This window comes from Cetorhinus maximus, chromosome 1, assembly GCF_964194155.1.
Source record: "Cetorhinus maximus chromosome 1, sCetMax3.hap1.1, whole genome shotgun sequence".
NCBI classification, from domain to species: Eukaryota; Metazoa; Chordata; class Chondrichthyes; order Lamniformes; family Cetorhinidae; genus Cetorhinus; species Cetorhinus maximus.
In genome coordinates, this window is record NC_135879.1 from 153641413 (window position 1) to 153658600 (window position 17188).

The window sequence follows — 17188 nt, forward strand, 5'->3', positions numbered from 1 at the left end:
ACTCTCCATTGAATTCAACAATTTTAGATCATAACTTCTGCCCCCATTTTATTTCATGTTTTGTTGCTGGTTTGATTTTTCCTCTTGTTTCCTTTACTTTGCATTTGGGTGGCAGTTATCCTACCATTCACACCTCATCTCGATACATCTTTTTGTTTTTTACTTTTCTTTACTACTCCCTTAGGCCTTGCAACATAAAAGCTTTAGTCATTTAATATCTTCCATGCTCCACCCTTTCGAAAACTTTCCCTTTTGTTCTTCTTCCCACCCTCTCCCTTTTACTTGCTTAAAACCTATAGCAGCCTGATGAATGATCACAGAGCTGAAACATTAACTCTATTTCTCTCTCCACAGATGCTGCCTGCCCTGCTGAGTATTTACAGCATTTTCAGTTTTTATTTCAGTTTTCCAACATCCGCAGTAATCTGCTTCTGTCAATTGATATTTGGCTAACTGCTCTATAACTTCCTGCTTTCCCACTGTTACCTTTCTTAAATAAAAGAGTGACATGCACAATTTTCCAATTTCAAGGGATGGTTCCTAAGTCAAGAGAACTTTGGAAAGCTAAAGTTAGGGCACTTGCAATGCTCTTACCTGCTTTTAAAACACCAGAATGCAAGTTGCCTTTAAGAACCCATTTATTCACTTTATCACCCTAAATAGGCATTAATTCAGAGGAAAATCCATCCTGTTGGTCAAAAGTTTAAGTAGGTGAATGGCATCCTCATTAACCATAATAGCTTTAATTCTTATTATAAACTGTAAATGTCAGAAATAACATACATTGCCTTCAAGCCTTTGAAAACTTCATGATCTCAACAGTGAGGAATTCTGGGATGCCATGCTATGAAAAACTTGTTGAGCTAAGAAGAAATGTTGAATTCTGAAAATCTAAAATTACATCAGGAAGTGATGGATATATACAGCAAGTCCATCAACATTTCAGAAACTCCTTAGGTATAACCCTTCTGCAAAGCTGATCACAACAGAAATGTTAACCTATCTTTCCTTTTCAGATGTTGATTGCCTTTATTGTGCATTTTTAATAATTTGTTTTCATTTAATGCAATGAGCTATCACTTTGACTTTTCAATAACAATCACTCATCCTGGATTATAAATCCTGGTATGACTGACTAAGAACTGAGTTCAGGTTTCAGTTAGCTGAATGCTATCTTTGTTTTAACTTGATAACTGTCTTCAACATTTGTCCTCACCAGCCAATCTAATCTGAATGTTTTTCTCATATTAGATTTTAATATTGGACTTTTTCATTTAGAAAATGCAGAAGAATGAAGTTTACTAATGTAATATTTTCATTTAAACATCACATGTGCAACTCTTAAGGAAAATGCATGAAATCTGCAAGAAAAGGCATTTTATGAAAATTACATTTGATCTGTATTAAAATACTAGAGGATATATTGCAAAATACTGGGACGATGGAATGGAACAGTTAATCCGCTATCACTTTGGAGAGCAATTGCACAAATAAAGAATACATTTATGGAGAAAGCACATTAAGGCTCACTTTTAACCACATTTCCACTTTCACACAATAGTGACCCAGTTCAGTCTTCAGATCTGTTGCGGACAAAAATATTAACCAGCCCATAATCTGCAAGAGTCAAAATATGCTAGAAATTTGAAAACAGCATTGACCCTTCATTTAATGTTAGGCTCCTTTTGCACATTCATAGCTTGAAAATATTTGTGGCTACAATGAACATATTAGTCCTGGAATTCCAGGAAAATAAACCCCAGTTGTATCAGTCCTGTGTCATTTTTGATAGTTGTCTTGTAAGGAATGGAATGCAAGTCCACCCCAACCAGGTGTTTGACAGGTGAGGAAACAGAGACTTCCTAAATCAGGGGTTTCCACTCATGATTTATCATTGGAACCTGACACGCGTGCAGTAGCCAACATGCTCTCTGAGTGGAGGTGCAGTTGCTAGCGGAGGGATGGCTCTGCCCCTTCCAGTGGGGCTCAGGCCTGGTGGGTGGCATTAACCTTCAAAGAGTTCAAATAAAATTCTGTAAAATGGTGCTAGATCCTCAGAGGGCCAATAAGAGATTTGCCAGGGTCAAGGGTCTAAGCAGCTGAGGGATTTCAGTGAATATGGGGCAGGCAAGTATCATATATCCACCCAGAGTGGCACTTGTGCTAGCCAATTCTATGTTGATGAATTCTCTCCAGTGCCCTGGTCAATGTTAACCTATCAATCAATGCCTGGAAACAGATTATCTGGTCTTTATTACACTACTGTGGGTGGGAATCTCACAAATTGAATCTTGCATTTCCTACAGTACAACAGTGACTGCACTTCGTAAAGTACTTAATTGGCTGTAAAGTGTTTTGGGGCATCCTAAGGTTTTGAAAGGCACTATATAGATGCAAATCTTCCTATTTTTAGAAACTTATAAGTCAGGTGTTTTCTTTGATTATTTCTTTATTTTGTTAAGTTTATTTTACTCATTTTAATTCATTCCATTTTAATTAATTTCCCACCATTCTCTCCCGCTTCCAAACAAACCCTGGTTAAGTCCATGCTGAAGGGCACCATTGCGCACAGTCAGGTCATTAGTGCAGGGCTTGTGACCTAAGGAATTATGGAACCATTGTTCAGAGTTTTCTGTTTGTGCACTTGCCAGCCTACGATATTCCCTCAATTTATTTTAATTTACTGGAAAATGGCAGGCTGGTGAGCACATAGGTTGTCCTTATGTGTGCGGTATTTGTTGATTCCAAAACATTTGAAACCTCTTGCTTCCTAGTTGATAGCTATCCAAATCAGTGCAAGGTGAACTGCTATAACATTTGAACCAGTTACATAGGCTTTAGAGATCTTTGCATATGTAAGCTGTGCTCTTGTTAAAATGGTTCTAAAGAGGAGCCTGTGTGTTAGACCTCAGCAGAACTAGTTCCCATGGGCAGCAGATCCAGCTTCGGTGGCACTGTTTTCCTGTTTGATGCAGCACAGTTGTACCACCATTTCAGGGCTGTGTTGTGACCCAGGCAATTCACCGCTCTTAAGTTCTCATTATTAATGATTTGGAATGATTTGAAAACTGGTCGAAGTTATTTTGTTGCTAGCGATTTGTGACAAGTTGTTTTAAAATTAAGATACGAAAAAGCTGGGATATTTTTGTAAAGAAATATGTCAAAGTTTGCAGTAAACAAATAGCTAAGCATCGCCACAGCCTCTTCATTCTTCCTTTTCCCTGTAAGCTCCCCAGCCCATTTTCTTCTCAACCCTGGCACTGATCCCTTAGCGCTCTCCCTGCTTAGACCTCACCAGGCTTATTTTCTCTGAGAACTAATCCCTGCTCCCTTGAGCCTCTCCTCACCCTGTGAAGGAATAAGGATCAAATAATATGGAATTAATACAGGAATATTAGGGTAAAAGTTACTTTGTGTAAACTCACAATAAAACATATCTTAACAAGAGTCAGACCTAGTTTACAAACACAACATGGCTAACTCACTTCACAACAATGCAAATTCACTGATAAGGAACACACACCTAAAAAACGGTGTTCTGTGGTTCTTGCCATTACCTTAGCACGTACAATGCTACCCCGAATAACTAAAACCTCAATTGGATCAACGAATGCATGCCTCAAGTCTTACTATCTTGCTGGATACTGACTAAGCAACATTAACCAACATGACTGTTACGTAAAGTCCAGTTTTCAGGAATATGTTCAAAATAACATTTCTTAGAAATTGAACGGGCACCCTCATAATAGGTGGTCCTTTTACCAACCATAGGATGTTAATTAGGGGTGGTCTATTATTGATCAAATAAACATCTTCCACATTACCATTAATTATACAACTCAAATTCATTATAAATATGTAAGCCCAAACTCGAATCTCCAGATGTGTTAGATTGTCGTAGCTTGACTTCAGACCTGTCCTGAGCCTTTTAAATCTCACATACTCAGAGATTAAGGTCATATTACTTTAATATTTGATGGATATCTTATTTTCTTTTGAAATGCTGTATCTGTCACAAGAAAAGTCTAAACCTATAATTCTCTTATTGAAATAAGAACTAGCTATCTTTTCAGGATTTATCTAGTTTGTGATTTATGTTTTTTGTATAACCATCGCAATTGCACACTTTCTTATTATAATAAATTTGTGTGTGTTTAAACTTTAATTATCTCATTTAGACTTCTGTATCAAAGACTCATGAACCCCCACTCCAGTTCTCTTGTGGTGAGAGAACATTTACTGAGGAGTTTCACCCAGACCCTTATAATATCCGGGAAATTACAATCTATTTAAGAAGTAGTAGTAAAAAGTCTATCAAGGAGAAGGTAATAATTCTGGTTGATTTCAATCCTTCATTTGGAGGACGAGCAGGGCTCATAACCTAGTTATGTGTCCTTGGGGCTAGCTCCCTCTGACTGAAGTTGAGGGGAATTAAACAGAATATACATTGGACCTTGAATAAGCTTCAAATATTAATAAAGGCTCTAATACGCCACAATCCAACGCCTGTTCACACAACTACCTCACTTTGCCCCAATAGCAAATTTAAGTTACATTATGAATTATTTTCTTAGCATAAGCACAGTTTCCCTTCCCTTCAAAACTGGCATCTTCATCTCTTCCTTAAGAAAACTTCCTTCAGCTCTGAAGAAGAGTCATGTTCAATTCAAAGTTAACTGTGTTTCTTTCTCCACAAATGCTGCAAAACCTGCTGAGTATTTCCAGCACTTTCTGTTTTTATTTCAGATTTCCAGCTTCACAGTATTTTGCTTTTATTTTCTTTGGTTATTTATTTATTTTATTAAGTTTGTTTTATTCATTCTAACTTGTTATTTTTTTATTGACGCATACCGTTTCCTTTCATCTCTTTTCAAGGATGAAATTCCAATTAAGAGGCTGAAGGGATATTGGGTAGGAATCCAAATGCTTGATCAGTTTTTCATGATGGAAACTGATTAGTTATGTAGTTAGCAAAATATTATTGCATTTATGTTTTGAGTTAAAATGTAGCAGCGCATCTGTCAAAAAATTAATTTTCTGTCTTGTTGGTAATGTTGAAACACTGTGACATCAGTAGTTGTGATTTAGCAGTAGTTGCCTCTGAAAGTATGAGATTTTCTAACTTATAACTTTTTGCTTCAGCTGCCCAGAGTGTCATAGTATCCAGTGTGTGGGCACTATGGCAGGTTCAAGCACTTCACAAGCCTTCTGCCAAAGTGAACAGTTTTTTCCTATCTACTCTGTCAAAACCCTTCATGATGTTAAACACCTCTATTAAATCTCCATTCAACCTTCTCTTCTGTAAAGAGAACAGCCCCAGCTTCTTCAATCTATCCACATAACTGAAGCCTTTCATCCCTGGAACCATTCTCATGAATCTTTTCTGCACCTTCTTTAATGCCTTCACATCCTTCCTAAAGTGTGGTACCCAGGATTGGACACAGTATTCCAGTTGATGCCGGAACAGTATTCCGCTGCTTTTGTACTCTATGTTCCTATTTATACAGCACAGGATCCCCTATGCTTTATTAACCACTTTCTCAACCTGCCCTGTCACCTTCAATGATTTGTGCCCCTTTGCTTTTCTTTTTTATTTATTTGTTAATCGCTGGTTAGGCCAGCACTTATTGCCCATCTGTAATTGCCCTTGAGAAGGTGGTGGTGAGCTGCCTTCTTGAACCGCTGCAGTCCATGTGGTGTAGGTACACCCACAGTGCTGTTAGGAAGGGAATTCTAGGATTTTGACCCAGCAACAGTGAAGGAACAGCGATATATTTCCAAGTCAGGATGGTGTGTAACTTGGAAACGAACTTGCAGGTGCTAATGTTCCCATACACCTGTTGCCCTTGCCCTTCTAGGTGGTAGAGGTTGTGTGCTTAGAAGGTACTGTTGAAGGAGCCTTAGTGAGTTGCTGCAGTGCAACTTGTAGATGCTACACACTGCTGCCATTCTGTGTTCGTGGTGGAGGGAATGAATGTTTAAAGCGGTGGACGGGGTGCCGAGCGGGCTGCTTTGTCCTGAATGGTATCAAGCATCTTGGGTGTTGTTGGAGCTGTACTCATCCAGGCAAGTGGAGAGTCTTTCGTCACACTCCTGACTTGTGCCTGCACCTCCTTCAGAATTGTAAGCTTTATTTTATGTTGCCTCTCCTTGTTCCTCCTACCAAAATATATAATTTCACAATCCCCTGCATTAAATTTCATCTGCTGCATCTCAGCCCATTCCACCAGCCTGTTTGTGTCTCCTTGAAGTCTACCGCTATCCTAACAGTTCACAATGCTACTTTTGTGTCATTTGCAAATTTTGAATTGTGCCCTGTACACCCAAGACTAGGTCATTAATATGATCAAGAAAAACAGTGGTCCTAGTATCGACTCCTAGGGAACTCACTGTAAACTTTCCTCCAGTCCAAAAAACAACTGCTCATCACTAGCGCCTGTTTTCCTGTCACTCAGCCAACTTCACACCAACCCTCTCTGTTATCTAATAATTACCTACCCATAGACAGTGAAGCAAATGGCCCAAATTGAGCTTGTAGTAACTGCAGTAGATAACCCTAGTTAAGAAGTTGTGTCTATGGGTTTGCTATTTAACTACTCCTTGTCAGGATATCAGTTAAATAGGGGAATTGTCACAAATCAGGGAATACTGTATGGCATGGGAATATTCAGCATATAGTGGTGGATTTAACGGCTCTGTGCCTACTGTGGCTCTGTAGTACAACAATAAGTTTTATTTATACAGTGTCTTTAACATAGTAAAACATTCCAAGGTGCATCACAGGAGTGTTATCAAACAAAATTCGACACCAAGCCACATAAAGAGATATTGAGTCAGGTCACCAAAAGCTTGGTCAAAGAGTAGGTTTTAAGGGGCATTGTTAAAGGAGAGGAGAGGGGTGGCGAGGCAGAGAGGTTTGGTGGGGGTGGGGGAATTCCAAAGTTTAAGGCAGCTGAAGGCACGGCTTTCAATGGCAAACAGTGAAAACCAGGGATGCCCAGTACTAACAGGGATGCGGCTGATGGAGCAATCAAAATTTTCAAGACAGATCGATAAATGTGTGCTGGTTAAGGATGTCAAGAGATATAGATCAAAAATGGTAAATATAGTTGTGGTACGGATCAATCATGATGTAAATGAATGGCTGGAAAACAAATGAAAGCAAATCATGTACTATAGTAAAAACAGCGTTTGTGGCAAATAGAAGAGTGTGGCAGTATCTGTAGAGAGAGAATCAGAGTTAATGTTTCAGATCGATAGCCTTTTGTTAGGACTCCTTCTGAACATCTTCCGTTGAAAGAACAACGATCTGAAATGTTCTCTCTCCAGAGATGCTGTCAGGACTTATTGCGTACTCCCACCGATTTCTGTTTTTATTTCAGATTTTCAGCATCAGCAGTATTTTGCTAATGTGTTGCAGTAGGTAGCCCTAAAACTACATATGGCAGATACAGAATAGTTTCAATGTTTCTAGCTTATGTTTTTATGCTTGTGTTTCTTTTCCCAGAATGGCCTGCCAGATACCCAAGCCAAGTTCCACATCATGTTCTTGTTCTTTGCAGCTGCAATGTTTTCCATCAGCCTGTCTTCTCTGTTTGGATATCATTGCTGGTTAGTCAGTAAAAACAGGTCTACACTTGGTAAGATGCACTTTTGATTTTCCATTTCAATAAGTGTTTATGATTGTAGAGAACTCTTAAATGACTATTATCATGCAAGAGGTGTGCGACTATATGCAGCATATCAGGCAGGTCACTGCCCTAACAGGAGTCAGGAAGCTTTCATTTTGAGACAGTCCACTGTGTCAGCTGCATATCAGTCACTATGGCAAGCCAGAGGGTGACTCCTGGCCAACAAGGACTGTCTTTTGATGACGTGGCTGGTGCATGAGCAATATACATAAACTGAAAGCCAGGCTGCCACACCTCCGCCCCCCCACCCCACGCCCCTCTCCACTTACAGTTCAGCTGCATGCAGCTGGCCCATCAGTGATTCTGGAGGGACAAGTATGTGTGTGGCAGAGCCTTTTGTAGCCTCATGCACGCATGTGGATCCTTCCTGTATCACACTCATCTCAATTTCCTGAGCATTTTCAGTGCTGCCTGCTGGGGTTCTCTTTCAGTTGACCATCTGAGCTGAGTTGCATCTCTGCCCACCCACTGATCACTCTCCCATGCAGCACCTGATTTCGCCCACCACAACTCTCATTTCACTTTCGATTTAGCCAGCATGGTGGTAATACAGCTTTTCTTCCTTTCCCCTCCTCCAGCCACTCATTTCCTTTCCCCCATCACTGTCGACCCCCCTGACATCACCTTCCACCTCCCCTCCATGACCTACCAGCTGCAACCCTTTTCTTTCAGGGATGTCCAGGTGAATGTGTGCGTTCCCTTCTTTCCCAAAATCCCACCCCCATCCACATTCACCTCCCCCACCTCCTCCTTCCTACCCCCAGGGTCCATGTTTGCCTCTGAGACCCCACCAACCACCCTCGCCGTCCCTTCTACCAATACCGTCGAACCCTCATCTTCACACCCTACCAGCTCTCTCTGCCCTCGGTCATTTTCACTATTCTCTCGTACCAGGCCCACCCTGAGTTCACTCCCCGGAAGGCAGTCATGGACTCACTAGAGCCCTCCCTTGCACAGCACCACCACCCCGTCTGGACTCCTTTCCCCCTCCCCCCAGGAACTCCTTCCCCCGCCAGAAACTCCTTCCTCCTCCTGGAACTCCTTCCCTGACCCCCGGACTCTTTTCTCTGTCCTCACCCCCCACTACCACCCCAACCATCCTTCCCCCTTCCTGACTCCTTCAGAAACTCTTACTCCTTCCACCCTTACTCCCTTTCCTCTTCACACTCCCCCCTCCCCCCCCCCCACCCCCCACCTGTCTAGTCCTGCCAACTACTGGACTCCTTCCCATCTCTGCACTACTTCATCGCCTCAAATTCCTGCCTCCCCCTGGACTCCTTCCCTTCTCCGTACTCCTTCCTCGCTCCAGACTCCTTCCTCCCCCTGGACTCCGTGCCCTCTCCACACTCCTTCCCGGCTCCGAACTCATTCCTTTACACCTCCAGCTCCCCCTTACACCTACCTCCCCAGTTGCCATCTTCCCCCTCCTCTCCTCGTGGTCTCTTCCCCTCCCAACCTCCTCCCCGACACCTTTGTCCCCCACCCTTCCAACCTCACCTGCCTCTGACACCTTCGTTCCCCCCCGCCCAACCTCATCCCTGCCGCCCACGACACCTGTTCCTCTGCCAGTCGACCCTAGACCTTCCTTTCCCACTCCCCAGTACATCTTCCTCTCTCTAACACAGCTACCTTCCTCTCCATCCCCTCAACCATCATCCGTTGTGAGCAGACCCTCAATGGTGACTTTTCACCTTCCATGAGCTGCTTTGCAGCAGAGCCATGTCCATGAGACGTTCCTCCAGTGTGCTGTTGCTGTTGGGCTCCAGCATCTTCTGCTCCTCGGATGCCCGCGATGTGAGCAAGGCCTTGGTGATAAGTCCCGACTTCTGCAGATCACACTGGTCAAGACATGTTCTGCACTGGCATGTTTTCCCACCAGCGTGGGTGCACGATCCAGCGTGAGGGGATGATTCCTGCGGGCTGACCCTATAATGATATGCTGATGTATTACAATGAGGTTCCCGATGTCTGATTGCAGGAAACGTGGCCCCCCCATTGAGGGGCTGAGTGGACAATTGTAAACTAGCTTCAAGGTGTGAAACCGATTTTTGGCCGCCTTGCCATATTGTCCGCTCACACCACTGAGCACACCCGAGCCAGTGGGCACGGAAAATTCCGCCTACAGTGTCTGCTTGGCCACAATGCAAAAATAAAAAAGCCACTGCAAAATAAACATTCCAAACCACATTTATAAATCAAACCATGTCATTGCATACAAAGGTCAACTAGTCATGCTTGTGCGTTCCTTAGTGCTTGTCTTCTGTGTGCCGTGCCTGGCCTATTGCTCCTGCACAGTGCTACCCCAATGCCTGTAGCATTGGCTGCTGGAAGGCTGCTGACTTTCGCTAGGATAGACTGCTGATGGTCTTGGCAGCATGGCCTTGAGGAGCTCTGGCCCTCGAAGGCCTGGCTTCAAACAGCAGCATCTCAGCATTGGTGGCAGCAGTCTGGACTGGTTGACTGACAAGTAACAGCAAGGGTCTCGAAGGAGTGGCAGTGATGGGAGGATGAATGCTGTTATTCTGATTGAGGTTAGCAGGTAAATGCTTTATGCCGTCATGGCCATCTCCCTGGAGCAATTCTTCAGCGCTCCTAGAAATGTGTTGGAGTACAGACTGTTGGACTGCTGGGAAACACTTCAGGCCCTTTTTGAATACTGGTATTCACAGGTATATTGGAACATAGGGAAAAAGAGCAGAAGTAGGCCATTCAGCCCCTCAAGCCTGCTCCGCCATTCAACAAGATCATGGCTGATCATCTACCTCAGCGCCGTTTTCCAGCACTATCCCCATGTCCTTTAATATCTAGAAATCTATCAATCTCTGTCTTGAACATACCCAATGACTGAGCTTCCACAGCCTTCTGGGTAGAGAATTCCAAAGATTCACTACCCTCCGAGTGAAGAAATTCCTCCTAATCTCAGTTCTAAATGGCCCGCCCCTTATTCTGAGACTGTGTCCCCTGGATATGGATATATGCTGGCTAGGCCAGCATTTATTGCCCATCCCTAATTGCTCTTGAGAGCTGAGTAGCTTTCTAGGTCATTTCAGAGGGCATTTAAGAGTCAGCCATATTGCTGTGGGTCTAGAGTCACATGTAGGCCAGACCAGGTAAGGATTTCTTCCCTAAAGGACATTAGCTAGACTGATGGGTTTTTACAACAATCAACAATGGTTTCATGGTCATCATTAGACTTTTAATTCTAGTTTTTTATTGAATTCAAATCCACCATCTGCCTTGGTGGGATTTGAACCCGGATCCCCAGAGCATTATCCTGGGTTTCTGGGTTACTAGCCCAGTGACGATACCACTACGCACCTCCCTATTCCATCTGTCATGTCCTTGCCCACTCACTTAGCCTGTCTAATCCCTGTGAAGCCTCTTTCCATCCTCCTCACAACTCACATTCGCACCTAGTTTTGTCATCAGCCAAGTTGAAAAAATGACATTTGGTCCCCACATCCAAATCATTGATATAGATTGAGAGTAGCTGGGGCCCAAGCACTGATCCTTGCAGTACCCCACTAGTCACAACCTGCCAACCTGAGAATGACCTTTTTATTCCTACTCTCTGTTTTTACTGTCTGCCAACCAATTCTCATTCCATGCCAGTATATTAACACCAATCCCATGTGCTGTAATTTTGCTTACTAACCTGTGTGGGACCTTATCGAAAGTCTTCTGAAAATCCAAATACACCATATCCACTGGCGCCCACCCGCCCCCCGCCACACCTCCCCCATCTTTTCTGCTAGTTAAAAAACTCTAACATGTTGGTCAAACATGATTTCCCTTTCACAAATCCATGTTGACACCGCCCAATCCTACTATTATTTTCTAAGTATCCAGTTATCACATCTGTCACGACCACATAAAAGGCATTTTTTTTAAAGTGGTCCCTGGGCTAATGATTTGTATGTGGATGTAGTCCCCTTTGATTTATGAATGATTCAATTTAAAAAATAACCCAGCAAAAAAGTGTTAGTCTTAAACAAGATAAACTACTACTGAAAGATACTTAGGTAAAAGTGATTAAGTTATTAACTGAAGTACAGATACAAAGATTACAATGCAGATAAAGAAAAAATGGATGCTTAAAGATGAGATTTCAAATCAGTCTCTGTAAGATATCATTGTGGTCCTGTTGCTTGAATTTCTTCTCCCGAAGTGAAGGGGTTAAAATTTGAGGTTCAGTTTAACAGCTACGATGTCTTCTGCAGCCGATTTAATGGGGGGTTTGCTTTATCAGGTGGACTTAGCAGGTTAGCAGGTTTTTGGGTGAGAGAGGTTTCCTTTTCTCACTAATTCTGCAGTTACTGCATTTATAGTTTGGACTCTTTCAACAGAATAGCAGTTGATTTCTTAACACCTTCCTCTTTGTCCTGCCTTAGTCAAGAATCATCTCTGAAGTTGTTTCTGAGGGTTCTTCCTGGGCTTCTGCACACCAAATGGCTCTTCTCACCTGTCTTTATCACAACCAAAATGATTGCTATGTTAATTTCGATGAAACATTGTTCTACCAGGCCAAGAAGTTGTCATGTTGAGGTCCTTTGAAGTCCCTTCCTGCCTCCTTTTCCCTGAGAAGCAAAACGGTTTATCACACCTTTTAGAATTCAATGGACATCCTCTGGAGGGGTCTTTGCATTTTTGATGGCACTTTATAGCCAGCTACAGAGATATGTGTTTGACAAGGTTTGAATAAACACCAGAAGGGGCCATTTTGGCTGTCCGCACTTCCATTGTGAAAAAGGCTTTTCAACTCAATATAAAGGTTTGAAAACGGAAATCTGCCTTTAAAACAGTTGTCCTTAAAGTCTGTAATATCATAAATACACATTCGTGAAACTTCCTTTATAATAGGCTCTAGCATTTTCCACACTACTGATGTCAGGCTAACAGATAGTAATTGATGCTATATCTGTTCAAAATCTATCCCATTAAGCACAGCGGTAGTGCCACACAACACAATGAAGGTTATCCTCAATGTGAAGACGGGACTTCGGCTCCACAAGGATTATATGCGGTGGTCACTCCTACCAATACTGTCATGGACAGATGCATTTGCGGCAGGCAGATGGTGAGGATGAGGAAGTATGTTTTTCCCTCTTGTTGGTTCCCTCACCACCTGCCGCAGACCCAGACTAGCATCTATGCCATTTGGGACTCAGCTAGCTCGATCAGTAGTGGTGCTACGGAGCCACTCTAGGTGATGGATGTTGAAGTCCCCCACCCAGAGTACATTCTGCACCCTTGCCACACTCAATGCTTCTTCCAAGTGGTGTTCAACATGGAGGGGTACTGATTCATCAGCTGAGGGTGGGGGGTGATGGGTGCAGTACATGGCTATCAGCAGGAGGTTTCCTTGCCCATGTTTGACATGCCCAGCTATGGTGATGGTGGTGTCTCGGACATTATCTGTAAGGTATGTTTCCGTGATTATGACTAAGTCAGGCTGTTGCATGACTAATCTGTGAGATAGTTCTCCCAATTTTGGCACAAGCCCCCAGATGTTAGCAAGGAGGACTTTGCAGGGTCAACAGGGCTGAGTTTGCCATTGTCATTTCCGGTGCCTAGGTCGATGCCAGATGGTCTGTCCGGTTCCATTCCTTTTAGGCTTTTTATCGTTTTATTATAACTGAGTGGATTGCTAGGCCATTTCAGAGGGCATTTAAGAGTCAACCACATTGCTGTGGGTTTGGAGTCACATGTAGGCTAGGCCAGGCCAGGTAAGCATGGCAGATTTCCTTCCCTCAAGGGGCATTAGTGAACCAGATGGGTTTTTACAATGATCAATTCACGGTCGCCATCAGACTTTTTCAATTACAGATTATTTTTTTGAGTTTAAATTTCACCAAGTGCCATGGAGGGTTTTGAACCCTGGTCCCCAGAGTGTTACCCTGGGTCTCTGTATTACTCATCCAGTGGCAATACCACTGGGACACCTCCCCTTAGCGGAGTTACATTTGCTACCTTCCAATGGAAATAGAATTTAGACATACCTGTTTACTTACATTTGTTCCATCAATCATCTATCTTGCTGTGTTCATTCAAAATGCCTTTAATTCTGTCTTATTATTTTGGTAACCTCTAGCCTTATCTGCTGGTGCACTCTTAGGTTTGTATGTTCTGTCCCTTCCTGCCACGCTCAGATTATCAATTCCTTTATTGCTAACTTGCTTTCTCGCCTTGTCCTTTCTCCTTAATTTATCACATCTTCCTTCATCTGATCCTTTGCCCCACTATTCAGCTTAAAGCCCTCTCTACCACCCCAGTTATACGACTCACCAGAACACTGGCCCCAGCATGGTTCAGGTGAAGACCGTCCCAGCAGTACAGTGCTGATGCCAGTGCCCCATGAATCAAAACCCATTTCTCCCACACCAATCTTTGAGCCACACATTTAACTCTAATCTTATTTATCCTACTCCAATTTACTCCATGGCCCGGTAATAATCAAGAGATTATTACCTATGAGGTTCTGCTTTTTCATTTTGCCCATGGCTGCTCATATTCTCTAAGCAGAACCTCTTTCCTAGTCCTGTCTGTCATTGGTACCAATGTGAACCACGACAACTGGACCTTCCCCCTCCCACTGCAAGTTCCTCTCCAGCCCAAAGCAGATGTCCTGAACCCTGGTAGCAGGCAGGCAACACAGCCTACTGGACTTTCACTCTCAGCTGCTGAGAACTGTCTCTATCCCCTTGACTAGACTGTTCCCAACAACCACTACATTTCTGTTAATTCCCCCTGCGTTAACAGCTTCCAGTACTACGGTGCTATGGTCAATTCATTCATCTACCCTACAGCCCCTGCTTTGGGCCATACAAGCTGCAAGAATCTCAAACCTGTTGGACAATTGCAAGGGCTGAGGCTCCTCCACTTCTACTTTCTCGATCCCCATATCTACCTCACTCACAGTCACACCCTCCTGGCCCTGCCATGGACCAAATCAAATGACTCTATCCTAAGGGATGTGACTGTTTCCTGGAACAAAGTGCCCAGGTAACTTTTCCCCTCTCTGATGTGTCGCGGTTTCTGAAGCTCGGCCTCCAGCTCAATGATTCTGAGCTGAAGTTCCTCCAGTCACAGACACTTACAGCAGATGATGATATGAGTGCAGCATTCTGAGCAGGCATGGAACAAGCTGAGCTTGTATAACTTCATGACTGCAACACCCAGATGTTGGATGGCTCCTGCTTGTGCTGCAATGGAATCTGAGACACAGGCCCACAGACACTTTATCATGGTTGGGTTAGCAATCGTAATTTCTGGAGTTAGGCACCATTTCAACACTGGAAAGGATATGCGCTAAGCTCTATGCAAAGTTGGGCCCCTTTGTGCTCCTTGACATTGACCTGAGTCTTTCTGGCAGGCCTGTCAATGTACCAAACATTTCACTGTGCATATCCATCAATCATCTTCTGGAGGCCACTCCATCATCAAAGTTTTCTCAGTAATCTTCTCCAGCAGAACTCTTGTGTGACTTTGCCCTCCAGGGAGCTGGCTTCTGTACAATCCTTTCCCCATGCCCTGTCCTAAGGCCACTCACGCCCGGTGTCTCATCACGTGCAAATCTCATCTCTAAAGTACGTGCACTGGCAGTAACTGAGCTGGTGGCTGAGAGTGTGAGAGTGAGTAGCAATTTTTCTTCTTCGTCATTGTCTTCCTGCTCTTCCACCTCTTGCTCTTCCTCCACTGCCTAACCAGATTGCAGTTCTTGGATATCTGTGAGGAGAAAGGCACAAAGGCTGTGGTGAGGGGAGAGGCTAAGACAAGAGCTGCATGCTTACACCATCTGCAGCTTGTAAATTAGAAGAGCTTGTAGGATATGGGGCAGTGAGATGCGAGAAGGAGGATTAGGTTGGAGCACGCTGTTTTCTTTGTTTCAGCCCCACTGTTATGACCAATGCAGTTGGTATAGCTGAGTTATTTAAAAATCCCAGAGGGAAACTTTAAACAACTTTCATAACCTATAATTTTAAATGTTATGTTTGAGACGCGACTCTAAACTCAGGAATCAGACCACCAGTTCTTAAGGTTTTACATTAAACTAAATGAAACATTTTATTAATTTACACAGGTTAAAATATACATACAAATGCTACAAATTACTACTATCATAACTTTTAACAAATTCCCATCTCCATTAAGGCAACAGCAACCCATAGAATTAACCAGACACCAGGCAAAGCATTTTCACCTTACAAATTCAAAATGAGGTTCTTTTCACTTTGGTTCCTGTGCAGACAGTTGGAGGCTTACAACTGCCGTTTGATCTCACGTCGCCTCTCTCTACACACACAACACTGCTGAAGTTATACCTCACCCAGCCCATTGAATGCAAATTCTCATTGTAATAACAACCTCTGAATTAAAGCTCTCTAACAATAAAACCCCTATTATAGTACCAATTTTATTAATAATATAAACATATTGCTTGGTAGCTGCTAGATAGGTGTCAGTTTTCACCTCCCTTCTTGAATGCTCTATTCAAAAAATGCAAATGCATGCTATCTCTCTTACATATCAAAACTAGTAAACATCAAAACACCCAGAATAGCTGGTTTGAATCCAATAAAGACACGCCCACAGACTAAATTTCTAGTTTAAAAGAAAAGAAAAATATTTTCCAATAATATTATATACATTAATAGCTTCATGACACCCACCACATCCTCTGTCATGATTGCTCCACTGATGGTGAGCACTGTCTCCTCCATGGGAATAAGGACATAGAGCCATGCCTGTCCCTCTTGGTTTGGCTTCTGCTGCTCCCAGTTAAGCGCTACTGTAATCTGCAAAAAAGGGAAAAGTGTGTCAGTCAATGTAGTGTAGTATATTTGAGTGATATGGCTGTCATATTTGAAGATCTGGCAGTGTGTGCATTTTGTGGGTGTGAGGCTTGCCACGAGGTTAAGTGTGTGAGGGTGAGGTGAAGCTATCAATGTCAGATATGAGTCATGACTGATGGAGATTGTTGGTAGGGAAGTGGTATGGGTTTGGAGATTTGAGCAGTATGCGAGGCTAGTGATGCAGCTGGTACGATAAATCTCTTCCTTCCTTGGACAGCCACCCTCCCATACCCCCTTTGCCCACTTCTCTGTCCAGCCTTCATTCCACCCTATATCCCACTTCCACCCTTTGCCTGCCTCCCCTGTCCAGCCTCCACTTCAGCCTTTCACCCTAGCCTGTCCTTGATGCTTTTACTTATAGAGCTAAGGACCTTGTATGTCTTTTTAACAGCCATCCAAACTTTTTTTTAATTCATTCACGGGATATGAGCTTTGCTGGCTAGACCAGCATTTATTGCCTATCCCTAAATGCCTCTGAAGGTAGTGGTGAGCTGCATTCTTGAACTGCTACAGTCTATGTGGTGTAGGTACATGCATAGTGCTGTTAGGGAGGGAGTTCCAGGATTTTAACCCAGCGATAGTGAAGGAATGGCGATATATTTCCAAGTCAGGATGGTGAGTGACTTGGAGGGGAACTTCCAGGTG

The 17188-nt window shown here is 43.2% G+C and overlaps 1 protein-coding gene across 3 annotated transcripts in view; it reads left to right on the plus strand.

Moving 5' to 3' along the window:
- The window catches only part of zdhhc2 (zDHHC palmitoyltransferase 2), a 183878-nt gene that overhangs the window by 110986 nt on the left and 55704 nt on the right, over positions 1-17188 (plus strand). For all 3 annotated transcript variants that reach the window (XR_013577521.1, XM_078548420.1, XM_078548406.1), the window contains exon 8: positions 7508-7640. Coding sequence is in view for 2 of the 3 variants with exons in the window: in XM_078548420.1 (XP_078404546.1) it covers positions 7508-7640 (133 nt within the window). In the remaining variant the exon portion in view is untranslated. The remainder of the gene's footprint in view (positions 1-7507; positions 7641-17188) is intronic.